The sequence below is a fragment of the Styela clava genome, chromosome 10 (genome assembly GCF_964204865.1).
Source record: "Styela clava chromosome 10, kaStyClav1.hap1.2, whole genome shotgun sequence".
Lineage (NCBI taxonomy): Eukaryota > Metazoa > Chordata > Ascidiacea > Stolidobranchia > Styelidae > Styela > Styela clava.
In genome coordinates this window covers 22,153,964-22,175,844 of record NC_135259.1, presented here as the reverse complement: position 1 = coordinate 22,175,844, position 21,881 = coordinate 22,153,964, and the positions used below count along the sequence as shown (strand labels likewise).

Below are 21,881 nucleotides of genomic sequence, written 5' to 3'. Positions count from 1 at the left end.
TATATCTATCTTAACCCAGAAGATACCATGAATCCCACTTCATATGCTTACTCTAACCCTTTTCCCAAAGTTTTATATCTATCCCAACCCAGAACATACCATGAATCCCACTTCATATGCTTACTCTAACCATTTGCCTAAGGTTTTATATCTATACTAAACCAGAAGATACCATGAATCCCACTTCATATGCTTACTCTAACTATTTTCCCAAAGTTTTATATCTATCCCAACCCAGAACATACCATGAATCCCACTTCATATGCTTACTCTAACCATTTGCCTAAGGTTTTATATCTATCTTAACCCAGAACATACCATGAATCCCACTTCATATGCTTACTCTAACCATTTGCCTAAGGTTTTATATCTATACTAACCCAGAAGATACCATGAATCCCACTTCATATGCTTACTCTAACCATTTTCCCAAAGTTTTATATCTATCCCAACCCAGAACATACCACGAATCCCACTTCATATGCTTACTCTAACCATTTGCCTAAGGTTTTATATCTATCTTAACCCAGAAGATACCATGAATCCCACTTCATATGCTTACTCTAACCCTTTTCCCAAAGTTTTATATCTATCCCAACCCAGAACATACCATGAATCCCACTTCATATGCTTACTCTAACCATTTGCCTAAGGTTTTATATCTATACTAACCCAGAAGATACCATGAATCCCACTTCATATGCTTACTCTAACTATTTTCCCAAAGTTTTATATCTATCCCAACCCAGAACATACCATGAATCCCACTTCATATGCTTACTCTAACCATTTTCCCAAAGTTTTATATCTATCCTAACCCAGAACATACCATGAATCCCACTTCATATGCTTACTCTAACCATTTGCCTAAGGTTTTATATCTATCTGAACCCAGAACATACCATGAATCCCACTTCATATGCTTACTCTAACCATTTGCCTAAGGTTTTATATCTATACTAACCCAGAAGATACCATGAATCCCACTTCATATGCTTACTCTAACCATTTTCCCAAAGTTTTATATCTATCCCAACCCAGAACATACCACGAATCCCACTTCATATGCTTACTCTAACCATTTGCCTAAGGTTTTATATCTATCTTAACCCAGAACATACCATGAATCCCACTTCATATGCTTACTCTAACCATTTGCCTAAGGTTTTATATCTATCCCAACCCAGAACATACCATGAATCCCACTTCATATGCTTACTCTAACCATTTGCCTAAGGTTTTATATCTATCTTAACCCAGAACATACCATGAATCCCACTTCATATGCTTACTCTAACCATTTGCCTAAGGTTTTATATCTATACTAACCCAGAAGATACCATGAATCCCACTTCATATGCTTACTCTTACCATTTTCCCAAAGTTTTATATCTATCCTAACCCAGAACATACCATGAATCCCACTTCATATGCTTACTCTAACCATTTGCCTAAGGTTTTATATCTATACTAACCCAGAAGATACCATGAATCCCACTTCATATGCTTACTCTAACCATTTTCTCAAAGTTTTATATCTATCCTAACTCAGAACATACCATGAATCCCATTTCATATGCTTACTCCAACCATCTTCCCAAAGTTTTATATCTATCCTAACCCAGACCATACCATGAATCCCACTTCATATGAAATGTTATAATATCTAACCTATCCAAAGATCCAAATTCATGAGCTAAATCTTAGTTCTCTTTGAGTTTGCCAAATCGCTTATTTTATCTATCTAATACTAATGGCAAAACCAAAATAACAAAGATGTTTCTTTCCCATTAAATCAATCAGAACAAGTAACCTGTTAAGTTGTTCTATAAAATATTGAAGCCAATCTAGTTTACTCCAGTAATAACAGATTTGTTCGAGAATGAAAATAAACAACGGATAAAAAATTTCCGTTTTATTTACCGTTGTATTCAAAGAAATTAGAAAATGAATATATCCTATTTATAGTTGGCACATTGTTATCTTCTTGAAAAATACTATATTTTCGGTATTACATTCACTCAAAAGCTTTTTCGAGAGCTTCATTTTACATGATAAAGTAAAGCCACGACTGTAAACTAAACCTGTATTTATATTGTTTCAGTTCCTACAACCCCTATCCTTCACCACAACACTCCTGATCGCCATAGATCTTCTGACACTCAACCAGCCAATACATCAAGTGAGCAGGAAGCAGCTGTAGGAGGGGGGAGTTATACAGGTCAGTTGATATAAACTTGATCTCGATCGACATGTTTTGCCAGTATTGTACTTGCATGACTCTGGATAGCATGGACAAAAGCTATACTTTCTGGAATTCCAGAGGATGAAGGCACTTTACTGAGGTGTATGGTTGTATAATAGATGATTACTTTTTAACATTTTGTTTAACACTGAAATTAGGTAAAAAACTGCTAAATCTTCCAAGTTGGAGTTTATTATGTTCAGATGCGCACTTTGGTGTTACATCAATCTTTCTTTAAAGATTTGAAATTACAATGTATACGAGTTTCAGGAGATACTGCTATGAGTTAATGGAGGACAACAAAATTCCAAAAAATACGAGTTTTATGTGAGACTGTACTACTCTTTCTTACCCTCCTAAATTTCATTGTCTATCAGTGAAGCTTTTAGATTTCTAAGTTCGCATGAAAAGAATATGTGTCTTCCCGTATGTCTGTTCCTTTTCCAACAAAGCTATTCTGATTTCACCAAGGCATTAGAAATGCTTTTCATATAAATAATTCTTATAAAAGTTTATTCAGAAACTTGTGCCATTTTCAAAACACAATTATGGTTGTGGAAAACGATGTGACTGACTATTATAGCAAGACTATATCAGTGCCTTCCTGGCGAGGCTGCAGCTTTCAAATAGGCTGTGATAAATCTTATGAAATCTCTTCTTCTGAAATGAGACTGTTAAATAAAGCTACGATATAGTCTATTGAGACTAAATTAATTCCATAAATACTTTGTAATTCCCTTCTGAAAATTCTATGCACTATCAATGAAACAAAACAAGAATATACATGTTGTGCTAATGCCAAATTATTTTTTGTTTCATGTCACAGAAAAAGTCCAAGAATTCAAGGATGCCATCAACGATTTAACTAGGAGAAGTGCAAAGCCGATTGAAAAGAAGTATCTCAAAACCCCCGATTACAAAACCAATCCCAAAACAGTAGAAGTTGACTATTACGAAACCACAGTACAAGAATCTGAGTACAAACCAGAAGTGGGTTTCAGTCAGCAAACTCAGAAACAACCTGGCAACCCAATATCCATGGAGAACTTTTTTTCAAATGGAAAATCAAGAGTTGCTCTGATAGGAGGAGCTGGATATGGTAAAACTGAAATGACAAAAACATACCCCGTTAATGTGCTTGATGGTAAGATACCAGAGCTTAGAAAGGTTGAGGTTGTTCGTCGCATGGACTTCCGAGATCTTGAGGTTCATAGAAGAATTAGCCCAAAAAATTTCTTATTTGGGAAAACGGATTTGAATGATGATGTCATTGACATGGGTGTTGGATGGATCAGGGAATATCCTGAAAGGTTTCTTCTCGTTCTTGATGGAGCTGATCAATATTCTTTCCCCGAAAGTCTTGGAATCCCACATGGTGAATGCAATCATACGGAGAAAGCAGATCCCAAGCTTATTCTAAACCTCATCCTTGCTGGCAAGCTCTACCCAGGCATCCGCATTCTTTACTCCTCACGTGAGCATGTCATTCGAAATTTTGAAGGAAAGGCTCGTCCCGAGAGAGTCATCGCGTTGGCAGGGTTCTCTGAAGAAGACGTCATAAAACTTGTCAAAGCTTTCAGTGGAGACAAGAGTGCCTATGTCATGAATCGTCTGCAGAATGAAGCTAAGGCTATCTTCTCTCTATGCTCCATACCAATGTTCCTCATTTTCACGGTATCAGTCTTGATAATCTATGAGCAATATAGTCCCGACACAATGACAGAAGTTTTGTTGTTTGTCCTGCGTGACACCTTGAGATCCGAACATATCACAATGAACCAAATGAAAACTGGAATGTCTATCTATGACGTCGTTCACAGCTTGAAGGAAATGTCATTCAAGGGCACAAAAAACAAGAAAGTTACTTTCACCAAATCAGATTTACCCCCAGGAATTACTGTGGATCATTTCAAAGATATCATGGTACCATTTCCTGGATCAATCGGGCTCAATCAAAGGCTCCTGGAAGGACATCTTGTTTATTTATTTACGCATCAGACAATTCAAGTAGGTGTATTAGGTCCACTAGGTGGAGTGTTGGGTACAATATTATATATATCCAACTTAGTTTCGAATCTGAAAAAAAAAAATTTAAGCTGACCCCGTGGGTTCATTCACGTAAAGCATTTGTTTAAAAATTATATTTAATCAAATAAAGCCGTTCCATTTCACAAAATTCAAATTTAGACTTACGTTTGCTTGTAGATGGAACTTGTTTCTTAGTTTCGAATATTTCATTGCTCAAATTGTATTTTTCTCTAACAGGAGGCCCTCACTGCCCTCTGCATTGCTGAAATGTCAATATGGAAATTCAGAAAGTTTGTTTCAACCAAAATTCATGAAAAGCATTGGGTCGTAGTTCGTAAAATCCTATGCGGCATTATACTCAACCCTAAAACATCAAACATTGCAATGGAAAAAGAAGCTGATGTCGGCATTTTGAAATCTGGTGAGCTCTCTAGCATATTCTAGTGTTTCTAAACTACTCATACTGGAGGTTTCCTTACTAGGGTTTCCTGATTAGACCACGGTTCTTATACTAAGTATGGTATATTGTAACGTGGTATCGATATATCTTATAGTCTAAATACTTCGAAACAATTTTAGTTTATTTACACATAATTTTAATGTCATGTTCAAAGCAATGCAGACTTGGGATTATATTTATGAAATGCTCGATAGAATATTGGCTGGTATTGAATACAATATCAATAAAATATTATTATGCAATTGATAAAAAATTATTATGCAATTTTTTGATTCTCCGTGGTTAAAGTATTGAGAATTTACAATTAAAACTATTCCGGTAACATAATTCCACAGAGGCTACTATATTTTGAGGGATGTAACTTTTTTCCGTCTTGGCATTGCTTACCAAATTTCTTATATCGTAGGTGAGGTGGTGGGCATGAGGTTCACTCCGCGATATTTATCTAGCGACGATTACATTGTTCAGTATTTTGAAATTGGAGTTCTATAGAATGGGGGGAGAAGCAGTATTTTGATAATTTGTATCAGAGTATGTTACGGTTTGCATACAAATTGTTCCTGTCTATTTTCGCAAATTTAGGTTTGTCAGAAATCTGAAATATTAGGATAGGATTCACAATTTTAATCCTTGACGAGAACAAAGCCGATGAGACACTACTCATATGACAAACCACGGCCTCTCATCCCGATACTGGTCCATGTATTCGGGTATGAGATTAGTCAGGTATTTTTCCGGAAGCATGGAGTGATAGTGGAGGAAGTGATAACCGACCAGCTGTTACGTAAACTATCTAACGGTAGTGAGGAGTCCAGCAATTCAAAAAAATCTGTCAAAAAAATCTCAATCTCAAATTGGAATTTATTTTGGGATATTTTAGACTTAACCTGTCCAGGGGTACAGATCTGAAATTACTATTGACACCCTGCTGATTTTTTTTAGTTGAAATATTGGAAATTTGATAAAATCTGCTCTCTTTGTTTAGGTAATAATTATTTAAATTTTTTTTCGGTCTCGGCTGGCCTTCCTCTCTCTGGCATATGATAAAATTCTATCCTCTACAGCCCTGAGCTTCATTTTCAGTTCCATTAAACGAACTTTAATTCACAACATTTTTTTCTAAGATATTGATCTGGAGAAAAAACGATCGATATTGTTATCAAGCATGAAGAATCAATTTAGACCAGGCTGGTTCCAACGTAAGATTAAAGGAAGAGAGGCAGTGAGGAATGAAGATCTTCTAGAGCTGATGCACGTTCTAAATGAGTCAGGAGATGGAGTCAATAATATCATCAAATCATCCATCCGTGAGATTGATTTCAGCTACATGACTCTCACTCCAAGTGATAAATACACTCTGGCATCTATTCTTGCTCGTTGTTCACGTCTCGATTCACTCGATCTGGATGCTGTTCCTCTCACATCATCTGATCTCGCACTCCTTGCCTCATCAATGCAAAGATCAAATATCAAGGTCAGTACTTAACTATCAAGTTTCATTCTAAGGTGGTTTTGGTTGCACTCCAAGTTATGTATACCAATATGAAGGCGATTGATTTTGCTCGTCCACTTCACATCAAGTTGTGTAAAGGGACGGAAGCCTATGGGCAAGGGTTATATTCACTTCGCTAACACAGTCAGTCCCCAGACTAAAAGTAATAGAACTAGTAATAAAATAATAGACCTCAGTAATAAAACTAAAATAAGGAAAATCAGAATAAAATCATGGCCTCCCTCTAACCTGGTACTAGAGGCACAGCCAGCGAGGGGGTTCTTCTACAGCCGGAACGCCCATATGGGTTTACTTTAGTATAGTTTTCAAATTTCGGTACTTAAAGGTTCAATATCGCTCTTAGCTGTTTATCGACATAATGACTTTTCATATAAGAGAAGCGATAAAACCTTCCAGCCGTGACGCAAAGTGCGAATCGTATAAATAGCCTGGATTTCAAAATCACCTGTCAGACGTCTGAAAATGTGACTCAGCTCAGACAGGAAATACTCCTTTATAAGGACTTATTATTGTTTTAGCATGTATTTTCAGTCATACTAACTATCCCTGACCATCCCTGGCGCTGTGTTGTTTTGATAAATATGATTTTGACTGCTCCATAGTTGGCAGAGGTATGGAGATTTTTTGTATGTAAAAAAACGTAAAATTAATGGTAATTTTAACGCGTAAATGCGCGTATGGGATTGTTCTACGCGCATTTCCGCCGAAAAAATTTAATTTTTTTGCATTGGGGGTGGTCTGTGCAGTAATAATAAGAGCTGTGACGTCATCAAAATCGATAATTTGACCTTGAACTTGACAATACTGTGAATACAATTGTGAATTTCAGAGTAATAACCCTTCTTTATGCTATAATAGTCGTTTTGGTATTGTTATGTTAGGAAAAACTTAACGAAAACGTTGAAGAAAAAATTAATTAATTAGGAATTAATTATTAACCCTCTACTGTACACAGAATATCTCAAAGTCCAATTTTTTTTTTAGAAATTTTTGAAATTTTTTTGCAAAAATTTTTTTTCGAGGAGTGTGTTTCAAAGATATATTGCTGAATAGAACTCTAGCAGACGCTTTTAAAAAGCCATGAGTAACGCTTTAACGCTTAATGGTTGACAAAAAAAAAATAAGTTTAAAAATACCCATAAAATGGGCAGGGCTTGGAGCCTGAATTGGGTTAAAAAGATGTAATGAGCGCAGGAATAAAATAAAAGTCCCCAAGATGCAAAGATCTGATAGTGAGAGTTGTAAGTAAATTTCTACTAAATTCAAGCGACTGTTTTAGTAACTCGTGATGCGTAAGGTGCGGAGATAACCTACCCTAAACATGATTGAAATTCCTGCGGTGTTGCGTAAAGGTGATACCGAGCAAAATAATATAGTTTTGGCGGGAAACCGTAATGCGTTTACCATAAAACGACATTGTGGTTTGTTCTGGGTAGAACATTTTATTTATTAATTTATTTATTAAGTATTAATTTTCACGCAATGGCAAACATCGAAGTTTGGTTTTGATATTTGAGGCAAAACTGTGAGTTCACATCTGTGTAAATGTTGAAGACAGCTATTGAGGAATTCACAACACATTTTAATCTTATTGTGTATTTTATCTTTTGTGTCGGATTCAATTTACTATATAACAATTTGTAAACTGCGAACCCCATTCTAAGCGAACAATATCATCATGAATGACCTCGGAATTTTATGAAGCTAGTTATTTATGAAGCTAGCAGTTAACTTTTTCTACTTTAATAATTAGGTTGAGTCATTTTCATATTAAATAATGAATGAAAACGCCGCAAATTCGCCATTGCGTCAATAGCCAATGTCTTGAGATGAATTGCTCATTAAATAAATTGAATAAATGGCATTTCTACGCGGTCATACTATGTTCCTCTAAAATTTCGGGCAATTTTTATGAAATACATTATTATATTTGTCTGGTTTGACGAAGATTCCTCACTTTTGTCGTTTATCTGATAGCGAGAGCTGTAAGTAAATTTCTACTAAATTCAAGCGACTGTTTTAGCAATCGCGATGCGTGAGTTGCGGAGATAACTCATCCTAAACATGATTGAAATCCTTGCGGTGTTGCGTAAAGGTGATACTGAGCAAAATAATATAGTTTTGGCGGGAAACCGTAATGCGTTTACCATAAAACGACATTGTGGTTTGTTCTGGGTAGAACACTCTCATGAAAAATATTTCCAACAAGGGGTTTACGACTCCCTTAATCCCTGAGTTTTCACAATTTGCGTCAACACCGTTTTGTGAATTTAGAAACGTCAAACCAGATAAATACAATAATGTATTTTATAAAAATTGCACGAAATTTTAGAGGGACATAGTATGACCGCGTAGAAATGCCATTTATTCGATTTATTTAATTAGTAATTCACTTCAAAACATTGACTATTGACACAATAGCGAATTTGCGGTGTTTTCATTCATTATTTAATACAAAAATAACTTAGTCTCAATATTAAAGTAGAAAAAGTGAACTGCTAGCTTCTTAAATAACATTCCGAGGTCATTCATGATGATATTGTTCACTTAGAATACAGATTTCACGTTGGCCTAAAATCAGCGTTGTTTTTAAGTTTTCAGTCCAATATACGTTATGCCACTATTCGACGTTCATTAAAAACATTCAAATTATATGATTTAATGAAAAAAAAATTGATTTTGCCCACCACTAATCCCGGCGTATTCAAATATGTTATTGACTGGCTATAAATAAATTGACTCATTAACATTTAAATTACGGCAGATAATAGTTTTTTTTTCATGCCGATTTAATCGGTGATTTACGTGAGCTTGTTTTTGTGCTCATAGCAATTATAACGCCACTGACATCCACGAGTTGTACTTCTCTTCAAAATTAATTATCACAAATTTTATTATTTTTCTATTACTAAATGCGGCCACTACTCCAAGAATATATTTTTTAGTTAAATGGATTGTTATTTCGCAACAAACTCGAAATCGACTTGAGAACCACTGGCATATATCATTCGTTTATTACCTATATTTATTTTGTTGAGACGTCAAAATTCCATTTTGTTCTGGTTGTATTTCATGTACATACAACTCGTTTGTGCAAGACATCGGAATGAAAATATGTAGGCTTGTAACATTCGCAAAAGTGCGGTTACATTTTTTTCTCTCCGCCAAATAGCTAGCTCATTTGTGAAACAATGAAGAGCGAACAAGACGACATAGTTATGACCATCTAGGGCAGCGTTTCCCAGCCTTTTTTGGTCGCGGACTGATTTCTCACCGGCAAAAACCTTTGCGGACTCAAGGTGCTTTTATTGCAACCGTACTCTGTGTGAATAGCCAATAAAACCAAACGCAACGCAATTTGAACGAATTTCAAAATCGGAAATTCGACGCAATTACGCGTCCGTTAAAAGAGCCGACGTTTTTTATTGTATAATGGCCTTTTCTGTCGCACTATATTCAATCCATGACAACGACGAGAAGTTAAAATGTCTTTCTATTTTAATTGTGTTCATGGTCGCGGTTGCGTAGACTTATGACAAGATGATAGGATTACTTCTTTGAAATGCCACAGCAATCTGCTAACATATTACACGGTTATATTTGGTTGATCTGACGAAATAAAAGCAATACTAATCAGAAAATATCATGACAATCCGTGGACACAAAAATGCGTTGTAAAAGGCCCGATTATATTTTGTTTTGATTCGTATTTCTGTGAATTCAACAAATCTGAGCTGCTCGTGTAACACTTACGGCGCTCCAGTACTGTACGTACCAATGTGGAGGCCTAAGGGAAAAAGCCCTGGTACATATACTACAGTATCACTCGAAATTTTGCGATTCGCAATGTCTAAAGAAGCGTTTTTTATCGGTCGCGTACAATCATAAAACAAAAGTTAAGGTGTTCTCCGTTATATTTTTAGTATTTTGTATTGCCGCTCAGTAACTAGTAATAATTGACTTGATCAATGTTATGTGAATAAACTTCCTTCTTATGTTTTATGTGAATGTTAACGAAAATCGTAACTTGGCTGATATTTAACTTTCGCAAAAACGTTTGCTGCCCGCAGTGGAATTTCTGGCTCAGTGCGGACTCATTCAAACGCTTCGCGGACTCATTTGAGACCGCGGACTCGGGTTGGGAAACACTGATCTAGGGTTTAATGGTCGACGATTACTAGATGTTTGAAATAGAATGAATGAAATAATGAAAAAATGACGTCAGGCTAAGGGAGGCGAACTGCACCCAAGTCTGTAATATATTCAACAGCGTTTCGCTATAAACAACACACACTTTTTAGTACTTTAGACCAGTGCTTTCCAATCGGGTATACGGTAAGTGTATACCGGACCATACGTAGGATATGCAGCTAATAAGCGGCATACGAAGGAGGCACAGCCTAAGTCATGGATTCTAAACTCCAATATACTAAATTATAAAATAATCAATTAGAGACAACAATGCAAATGTGGCGCACATGAAAAATAAAATGTCATTTACATAAAAAACCGACTTAAAGACATTGTCACATCACAATTTATCTAGATATTGCAGGCACGTGTCTGGAATTATTTATTTCAGTCGACGATTTTCATTTAAATTTTAATAGGAAATTTATATCCATAAAAACTAAGTCGTAATTTCAGCAGATAAAAGTGGGCCGGATCCAACTGCGGGCCACAGTTTGCCCAACCCTGGTTTACAACTTGCAGACAGTAGCCCATTAGATTGCATGATTATATTGCAGTATCGTCATTTTCAGATTTTTACAATCTTTGCTTAAAATTGAATGTATATTTAAGCTTTAAACAAAACAGCTTGAATTGCATTTCGTGCACTCTTAATTTCACTGTAAGCCCCCCTATTGTTTAAAAAATCCTGGCTGCACCCATGCCTGGTACATATACTATGGGATTTCTGGGAGGATTTAGATATTTGTCATAGGGGAGCAGAAAGTCAATAATATATGGCTAACCATATGGATAACCATAGCCTCTCGTCCGGTTACCAGTCCATGTTGGGCATAGGATTAGTTGACCAGTTATTTGTTACACATCATGGAATTGATGATGGGGAAGCCGTAACCAATAAGCGGTTGTTGAGTGAACCATCCTGCGACAGTGAGAAGCTCAACAATTTTCTCGCACATATTCAAGATTCGAATCTGCAAACCCACACAGGGTAATCAGAGGTGCGGTGGCAACCGCCTAGCCAGAACGTACATTTAAATAAAGCGCTTTATAGAATTTGCGCTTGGATAGCTATGTCATGGATATTATAAATAAAGCCCAATCAGAGACTTCAGGCTCATCAGGGTTTGAACCCGGGATCTATAACTTATGACATCAACATACAAGGGGCGTAGTCAGGGGGGTGGTGTTTGGGGTCGGAACCTCATTTAAAATGTAAAAAAATAAAAGCATCGTTCTGTATCATACATATGAATTTTTCGTAGCTTGAAACGCTTATTAAACCCCAAGAATCATGAAAACACATTTCCCGGCATTGGGCCAGCTTGGCAAAAATAGAAATTTCAGAACCCCCTCTTTAAAAATTTCTCGCTACGCTCCTGCGCAATATCTTCAGACCAAGATGAGAGAAACCTGGTCATTGTTATCAGTGTTCACTATTAGCGCACATTTGCGAATAGTGAGAAGCACTTTTGCAGTTTTTTTCAAGAACTGCAAATTAGTTTTTTCGATTTTGAAGGGAATATTTTCATGCGACAAATAAGTTGCGTACTAGTACTTTTGTAACCTAATTTTGCATTACATAACGATATTTGCTAGAATTTTAACCTATGTGAGGCAGACATGGGAGATGAAGCTTTTGCATTAATGGCAAAATTCTTGTTTTTAATATGATTATTATACAAGCACGCCGATTCCCCTTTCTCTTCCGCAAAAAAGCTCGGCGGCGTCGATTAGATGTTGGAATACAACTTAGTGCGTTTTTTTGAACCAGAGTGGTCATGTGACTATCAATGACATCGATGAAATGTGACCACGTACGTAAGATTTTGCAATAAAAATTTGTCTCAAGATGTTATTTTACGAGTCTTGCCCGCAGAAAAGGCGTAATTACTATTAGAAATAAGAGTAATGTAGTAATGATGCACAGAAAAACGAATTTTATTGAATTGAAAAACACAAACGAGCGTTTTACATTTCATGCCCAACTAACCAATGCTACATGTGAGATTTGTGCACATGAACGATTGAATATCGCGACTTTATGTCTGATATCTGAGAATGCGAATCGTACTTCTCTTCCAACATTAATTTCCAGGATTTCAGCGACCATAATGTCGAATAAAAATTATTTATCAAATGGATTGATATTTCGCGACACATTCCAAATAATTTGGAAACCACTGTCATGTCATTCGTTTATTTTCAATATTCATGTTTTTATCGAGAATCATCCTCGTTGTATTTCGTGTACCTTCGAAAAAGAAAACTCTTGGGTGTCATCGTTCCTATTAGTGTAATTATAATATATGGAAACGTTGCAAGTGACATTGGAATGCGAATATTTCATACTAGGTCTGCAGCATCAAAGTGAGTGGTATTCATGAATGCTGAACGTTCATTGCATTCCTGAAAATTTTGCCAATATATGATTGACTCGCACGCAAACCAAGACAAGCCGATATTTAAAAATTACAGGTCTTTGCCTAAGCTCTGAGATAGTATGATATAAATATAAATGATAAATTAGGTCAAGCTATCTCATAAAACAGGGGAGATTTTCAAAGTGATCTTGCGTAATATTTCGGATTAATAAATCTTCGAAGGAAGCGTAGGTCAACTTATTTCCTAAAACAGCAGGTGGTGACTTTCAAAGTGATTCAAAATAAATTATTAATTATCCGAAGGATTAGGAATAAATTGAAAAGTTGAATTTTCGGCGCTATCGGTCTTCTTAACCCTAATTTGATAATTACTATTTTTATTTTGCACCGGCTTTGTACAAATGATCCAACCCCCTACTGTAGTAATGACTCCATTCGCAAATCTTTTATGCACAGACTGCGGAAACCCCATATAACAGTCATTAGCACCGGCGAAACATTAATGTATTCCTAAGGCGAAGTTTGGCATTTGGCACCGAGCTATGGCGGGTAGTGACTAATAGCGATTACAGCCTGCATGTGCCAATCGTTGTCGGTTAGATGGAAATAGTAACACAAATGTGAAAGCCTTTGCTTAGCAACCGACACGAGTGGTTGATTGCACGAAAGTTTCGTTCGCGACATGTTTGCTTTCGTTGCCAATGAATTTGCTCGTTTTGAACAAGGATTTAAAGGAATTTCGTTAACGGAAAGGCTCCTCTCTTTAATTTGCAATATTAACGGAACGCTTTTTGAGTATCTATGCTGTGTTAAATGAGTTAAAACAAAAGGTAGAGCATCTAACTGATTAAAATCGACCAAAGAACTTTCGCACTTTTTTTTCGACTGCGAAGCACTTTCGCACTCATAATTCGCTTGGAGTTAACACTGATTGTTATGAAATGTCTTAGTTGTAGCTATAGCAACGAGACATTTCATCTCATAAGTGATCGGTTGCAATATTATTGCTCGCATGCATCCTCGCCTAGAATATACCACTAAATTCTGGTTAACCACGAGCACTTTATATTTACAACGTACAAAATGAATTCTTAATTCTTCTTCTTTTGGAATTGACCAACTTAACATTTCTCTTCTCAGTCTGCCTCGCATAACCAGTACAGTGCGATCTTAATCATTTTCCTAATTTGGTTCACTTCTTCAAACTACGCTTCTCTGTTGCCATTGTTTGTAAAATTTAAATTTTTTTTCAGATAAAACAGATTAGATTTGGAGAATGGGTGAGTTCACATTAACTGAATTTTATCCAACATCAGTTTTTCTAACTTGATCAGTTTGTTTGAATTTTGCAAGTAATATTTCAAAACCGAAACTAATTGTCATAACGGTGAAACACTGATCAGCTACTACCATAATTCATATTATGAGTCGTTGTCTCTTCAAGCCATTGAAATTTAAATCAAAAGTCACTCTTAAAGCCAATGTTAATGTCCATAACTTTGATTTGATTTTAAAAAGTCAAAGTAAGATGATTTTGCTATGAACAAAGCTCCAAACAAGCAGCTACTCAATATAGCTTGTAGGGCTGTGATCTATTTGGTTTGTCGTGGAAATTAGTGGGTGAGGCGGTGAAAGTTCAAACCCCAGATGGGTTGATCGGCCTTTCATTTCATATTTATATGTGTTAGGTAGCGTTACATTGAAAAGCACAGGAACGTGTGCAAACATCAACTTCTTTGCATTTCGATCATCTCGGTGACAATTTCATTTTCCGACTTGTATCTAACCGACACCAATTCAACTATTCACACTTGAATATATTTCTTCTGTGAAATTCAGTTTCATTATAAACGTTCTGAAATATTTCACTATGCAACAAAATCCTGTCATAAAAAATGTTATTCGATTTGGCACCGACCATAAACGACAACGGAATGATCACAGATATCAATAAGTTTTTAATTTCACGTCCAATAATATGAATATAATTTCATGGGTTCAAGTCCCATGTCCGCCACTTCAACTTAGCTGTATCAAATTGGGCAGTAAACTCGAAATCAGTGACATTCTGATTATCCCAAAACTTAATGCCTTCCATCAGTAGCTGCTTGTCCATAGCCTTTTTATAGCAAAACATTGAACACATTGACATATGGAACACATCTCCATTACATGAATCCGCATCCCTGATAACAATCATTCTACAACCTGCTCAGCTGACATCAATCATTGTTTATACAGGAGGCTCCACTTCTCTCCCACGATGAAGCTGTTGCATTCTGTGATATGTTATCTCACATCACTGGGATAATGATTCTGGACTACACAGTAGAACCTGAAGAAATTGAGATGATTCAGAGGAAATTGGATTCAATCCCAACAACGGTGAGTTGTTTGTACCAAGCATGGTTTACTTATGGGCCAAGCCTAATAAAACATTTATCCCAGCATATTGAACAACTTCGAACTTATGAGAAAAATATAGAAAACGTTGAATTACCTGATTTCTCACAGTAATTCAATGTCACACTCACTATGGGTTAGAGCAGTGGTTCCCAACCTGAGGAGGGTTTCTAGGGGGGGCACGGAGGGTTTCTAGGGGTGTCGCGGAGGGTTTCTAGGGGGGGGGGGGGTGGGCCGCGAAGGGTTTCTAGGGGGGTCGCAGAGGGTTTCTGGGGGGGTCACGGGGGGGTTTCTAGGGGGGTCACGGAGGGTTTCTAGAGGGGGTCGCGAAGGGTTTCTAGGGGGGTCACGGAGGGTTTCTAGGGGGGAGGGTCGCGAAGGGTTTCTAGGGGGATTGCGGAGGTTTTCTAGGGGGGGTCGCGAAGGATTTCTAGGGGGGGCACGGAGGGTTTCTAGGGGGGGTCGCGAAGGGTTTCGAGGGGGTTCACGGAGGGTTTCTAGGGGGGGGGGGGTCTCGAAGGGTTTCTAGGGGGGTCGCAGAGGGTTTCTAGGGGGGTCACGGAGGGTTTCTAAGGGGGGGTCGCGAAGGGTTTCTAGGGGGGTCACGGAGGGTTTCTAGGGGGGTCACAGAGGGTTTCTAGGGGGGTCGCGAAGGGTTTCTAGGGGGGGTCACGGAGGGTTTCTAGGGGGGGTCGCGAAGGGATTCTAGGGGGGTCACGGAGGGTTTCCACAGGGGGTCGCAAAGGATTTCTAGGGGTGTCACGGAGGGTTTCTAGGGGGGTCGCGAATTGTTTCTAGGGGGGTCACGGAGGGTTTCTAGGGGGGGTCGCGAAGGATTTCTAGGGGGGGCACGGAGGGTTTCTAGGGGGGTCGCGAAGGGTTTCTAGGGGGGTCACGGAGGGTTTCTAGGGGGGGTCGCGAAGGGTTTCTAGGGGGGTCACGGAGGGTTTCTAGGGGGGTCACGGAGGGTTTCTAGGGGGTCGCGAAGAGTTTCTAGGGGGGGTCACGGAGGGTTTCTAGGGGGGGTCGCGAAGGGTTTTTAGGGGGGTCACGGAGGGTTTCTAGGGGGGGTCGCGAAGGCCTTGCAACACAGTACAAAATAATACAAAACTTTAGGTTTAATATTGTCAATAGAACGCGGAGAATTTTGGAATGGACTCTCGTCTGCCTCCGGAAGATTTCCACTAGCTGTCGTGAGACCCCAGAATGTCGCTTCTTGTTTGGAAACCAATCAAGCGGCGCTGGATGTTTATGGCATGTAAATCATTGTGACGTCACACGAACGCGTCTGCTTTTCCGCGCAACGAAATGCGGAAAACACGCGGGCTTCGAAGCAATGCTGTGGAACGCCAGTATTTCGATACCAAGGTGTTTACTGCAGGGAAGGCTTGTAGTCGATGTTGTTTCTTCGTGAAGATTATCATACATCCTGCTGTAACGTTATAATCCCGTTATTTTATTTACAATGGCGAAAAAGCAACAATATCAAAATGAAGTTATGAAATAGGAAAACGGCTTTTTTCATATAAAAACAAAGGCACGAAATCGAATGAAAGTCGAGAATGATATGAGACTAGATTTGTCAAAAACTAAACGACGAATCACGCAGTTAGCTACGCGGTTTCAATGCCAGCCGTCACATTCAGCAAAAATGCAGGTTGATAAAAAATTAAATTACACAAGCTGCTGCAAAACCATGGCGGGATTTCCAAACCATGGCCGCTATGGTCAAACCATTGAGGTTCAGTCAAACTCATGGCAATTGACTTTTTAGCTGCCACAAACCAATGGCAAGATGACGTTACCACGGCAGCAAATTGAAAACAAAAGGCGCGTAAAATTTTGCTGCCGTAACCACGCCATGTCGGCTGTAGTGGCAAGGCTGCCCCTGATGGTGATAAATATTGGATAAGTTGGGACATTTTTCTTATTGATACAGTTTTGATGGATTTGGGTTTAGTTTTCAGGTTTAAGTAGTTATAATTCCGCATGATAGACTAAAATCCGGTACAAGAATTTGTGAATATACCGGGAATAGCGCCATAACCAAGGCAAGAGGTGTCATGTGTTCGTTCGTGGCAGCAGCTACCATGAAGTGACAATGAATTGCGCCTCCACTTTGCCACCTATTTTATTGATAAGTATAGAAAGTGAGGCAGGGGGTCGCGAGGTATGCGTAAACCACCAAAGGGGGTCGCGAGCCAAAAAAGGTAGGAAACCACTGGGTTAGAGGTTGGATACAAACCTATCCAGGGCAATGTAGAAAAGTTACTTCTAACTCTGTGTCATACAGAAACCTACTATTTTGTTTACTCAAGGTTGATAATTTTGAATTTAACTTCATCTGCTCACCCACCCATCTTCGAAATGGACATGTTTGCAAGTCATTTAATTCCGATTACTACTCTCAACTTTTAAAAATCTTAAATTTTGCTTTGAGTTTGAAATTTTGAAAAAATACAAATACCATGCTTACTTCAGTTATTTGATAAATTTACTGAACATTTTCTATAGTGAAGCGTGACATAGAAACGTCACATCCAGTTTACACTTAGAATCGATAGATTTTTCTGACTCGACTTCTTGTGGCACCAAACCATGCATTATTGTATACTTGGTCATGTATTGCTTGCTTCCGTAAGACACGACTCGGGTTATTTTGGGAAAAGATCAAACTCTTGCGCCCAATGTAGATGAAATCTGTGGTTTATTTTGCCTTCTTGCTGATTGCGCAACATATTTTATGTGAATCAAATTAAGAATGCCAATCTAGAGTGAAGGGATGATACTATGGGAAGTGTTCATTCAGCAGCGACTCCCGCGAAGAAGTTGAATAATAATTAAAGAACCAACCCAGCCATTTGTTCTAACTCGATTAAATTTATCTTATTTGTTGCAGGAACTGGAGGTGTGGATAAGATGGTCTATGCCTACGGGGGAAGATGTCACCTTGAGACAAAAGAAATAGATGAAACCAGTCAACCCATGCAGATATTTTACGTTTGAGCAAACATTATCCCTTCACAAAGTTCTGTGGGAGATCAATTACGTTAACAGTTGATGTATCACGATAAGCATTGGGCATACGTTCTGCAACAATTATTTACTCAACTATATATTCCAATACCTAGGACTGATAACAGTATGAAAGGACCAGATTCGCCATATGTTGTCAGAATAACTCAAGGTTTATTTATTAATTTAGTAGTAAAGCAATGATTGTGTGACCTTAATGTTTCAAAATTTCCCATCAAAATCATGGTTTGGACAGAAATATTTATTAGAAAATGTTCATTCAGCCATATCATGCTGTCCCTACTGTTTCAAAGTGAACTAAAACCATGATTTTTCGATTATCAATCTGATAACTGTCAATCTATTCTGCCTTACCTAATCTTTTTACCAACAATATTTCCTCATTTATTCAATAAAAATACTGTAATGCAGACTTTGTTTTGGCCTGTTTTCTTCATAGTATAGTCTTTGAGTGTTTCAAGTCACACGTCGAATAATTTTTGCTCTTTCCAGCTGTAACCTTAATATTACTTTAAATCTCCTACTTTTTAAAAATGTTTTTTAACAACTGTTGTATATTTCCTTCACAGTATAACCTTGGAGTGTTTCAAGTCACTCATCTTTTTACAGTTTATGTGATATCAATGTACTTACATTTTAATGCATAATCATAGACGCTCCAGAAGTATTCGTACCATGATGACGCACAACCTAAACAACCCTAGCCCCGGTACACATACTATGTTCAGGTTGTGCGCCATCTTGGTTCGAATACTTCGGGAGCACCTAATGAAATATCTATAATCACACTGATTATTGTTCTCAATATCTTGTATAGAAATGGACGAAATAGTTTGCCTTGTGATTTGTTTATTTTATTCATTTCTGCCATTCAATGCTCCACTGGTCACAAATGTAAATACTGATCATTCAGCCGTATCATTCTGTCCTTTGTGAAGTCAAAAGCTCTGTGTTTGTGAAATTAATCCAACTTATCTGGGAACAACTGCTGCATCTGGGTTATTCAATTTTATCTGTCAACCAGATGTGAGTCTTCCCAGGGTTTTCATCCTATTCAAAAAGCAGAAATCAACCCTGAACTATCTTATCAAACAATTTGCTTCTCTTGAGATTTTCCATTCGCAAAAAAAAACATTTAATTAAAATCTGTTTTCTTGAACCAGAATGAATAGTCTCCAGAAGAATTTAATTTGTTAAAATTACATTCTTTTATTTTGTAAAGACCCTAATTTCACCATTTTTTTATATTCTGTCTCATAGTCCAAGTGTGTTGAATTCTGAATCTTATTTTTTTCCAATGCGTTGTTGCCATGCCATACACATGGCTGGGGTTAATGAACCCATTATTTTTACAATGCCCCGATCTTTTTAGTCCATGTGAATTTTCAAACTTTTTCAAGTTATGCCTTCATCATTGTTTGATAAGTTTAATATTTTTGTGTTCCACATGATTATTTAAACATTTGCTCCCAACCAGGCACTTTACAATCATTCAATAATATGCATAGGCACAAAGGTTGTTTCTTTTTGTTATTGAACACACAGCATTGTTAAGGGGCCTGGGGCCTTGCTGATATGGCTGATATACATCATTCAAAAATGGCACTTCACCGCGGGCCCCACAATCTTTCTTTGAGGGCTGCATTTGGCCTGCGGGCCGCAGTTTGCACACCTCTGCTATAAACTTTCTTCTCCTTGGGAACTATATACAAATCCTCATATAGTAGTTCTATAGTTCACCATTTGAGCAAGCCATTCTCTATGCTTTCCTCTCCCTGGGATAGATCTACAGATCCTATCCTAGTAAAAGTTGAATCAAAGTTACAGCCAGTCATCCAATGCTTAGCCACAGCAGGTTCATATGATAGTAGTGGACGAATGTTTGAACCAAACTTTTCATGTATTTTATTCTTTCTGATTTCACTCAGTGAAATTTTTCCTTAACCAGTGTCGGTTTTCACCACCTGGTTCCTTCAATTTCAAAAATTTCTAGAAAGACAAATCGCGTCATTCTGTCTAAAATCATGATTTGCTTTTATTTTTAATCGAAACCCGGCGGATGCCGAAGCAAATGCGGTAAAAGCAATAGAAATTTTTTGGATGGAAGTCGAATCAATATTTTAAATTTGTTTTTATCATCCGAGTCATTTTTAACTTGTAGAAAATTTATCAAAATTCATTCTTCATTCTGTTTAGTCCAGTGGTTTCCAAACCGCGACCTAATTACGGCCTGTGTAACGATTTTTTATGGCTCGCCGAACTAAAGTTAAACAGTTTAACACTTGTTTTATCTTTTTGCGTTCTGGATACTTCCAATTGTTACATCATTATCACGGTTTGAGCATGTGTATATTCGGAACAATTTAATTATACCATAATTCTATGTGATATTTGCCCCTTGTGGGCGCTCCCTTTTCCTAGCCCGCGAATATCCTTCCGCTTCTAATTTTTGACCCTTGCTCAATCAACTTTAGGAACCACTGGTTGAGTCGGAGTAAAGTTCCATAAACCCCTGCTTTGGCGAAAAGCTCAGCAAACTTTTTATAAAATTTGAACCAAGAACGAAGGCTGATCAGCAGTGCGATAGCAAACTTAACACTCAGCATGCATGGTCAACCATAGAACGTTTACTGAGTTGAATCATTTTGACTTGACCATTTTGTGTGTAAGAAGAAATTATTAATCAGAATAAAAAAGTAGTGAAAACAATTTGAGTGGTCGATTATTTCTTAGAAGCTCTCGTGCTCTAAGGAACGCTTCATGATACAGATATTCAAGTTTATCGTCTTGTATAACGTATGTACACTGGCAGGCTCATGGATGTACAAAATTTTTGAGAACATCACGTGGTTTGAATAAGGTAAAGTAATAATAATTTGAATAAGGTAAAATCCTGAAGAGGAGGGCTTAAACTAGTCACACTGCAATCTTACTTACAACAACATGCACATAAATAAAATCAGTCTATCATAAAATGGGGCAGGGGGATTCAAATACCATGAACAAGCCTTCAAAAGAGTCAAAAATAAAAAAAATTGGTGGGAAGTGTCAGTTTGAACGTCGCATAATAAATAATGGGACCAACCTTCGGTGCTCCAGAAGTGTGTGTATCAATATGGAGGTCTGTCTCTCTTTAACATCAAGTTGTGTGTGTGAAGCGACTGATGCAACCTATGGGCGTTTATTCACTTGGCTAAAACAGGCAGTCTCCGAACTCTAATAGAACTAAAATAAGGAAAAATCGGAATGGAATTATGGCCTAACCCCAACCTGGTACACATACTACACGAGTACAGCGCAACTTGGTTCTTTTTGAACATGGCTATCATGTTTATATACCATCATTTTAATTTTAATTAATTTTTTAATATTTACGAATTTGGCCCCATGAAATCCTCAGCGATACCTCCTAAATACCTGGCGGTTTATTACATTTGTCATGTCGGTAACCACTAAAGTACCCTGTCCATGCATCTAAAAACAAATACCTGGCTAACTAACCCAAAATGAACGGGTACTGTCGACAGGCCATGGTTCGCCATATGATTAAGCCGTAATATGACCTTTCTCTCTCTCTCTCTCTCCCGAGTTAATATGTAAATCCTAGCTGTAAGCAGACAA

General features: G+C 37.6%; 1 protein-coding gene across 3 annotated transcripts in view; it reads left to right on the top strand.

The window, feature by feature from the left end:
• Positions 1–20,959, top strand: part of LOC120337379 (uncharacterized) — a 62,311-nt gene extending 41,352 nt beyond the window's left edge. For all 3 annotated transcript variants that reach the window (XM_078117006.1, XM_078117007.1, XM_078117005.1), the window contains exons 36-42: positions 2,105–2,221; positions 3,072–4,252; positions 4,511–4,694; positions 5,858–6,207; positions 14,075–14,101; positions 15,063–15,206; positions 18,124–20,959. In XM_078117006.1, coding sequence (XP_077973132.1) covers positions 2,105–2,221; positions 3,072–4,252; positions 4,511–4,694; positions 5,858–6,207; positions 14,075–14,101; positions 15,063–15,206; positions 18,124–18,192 — 2,072 coding nt within the window. In that variant the 3' untranslated portion in view covers positions 18,193–20,959. The remainder of the gene's footprint in view (positions 1–2,104; positions 2,222–3,071; positions 4,253–4,510; positions 4,695–5,857; positions 6,208–14,074; positions 14,102–15,062; positions 15,207–18,123) is intronic.
• Positions 20,960–21,881: the final 922 nt, after the last annotated feature.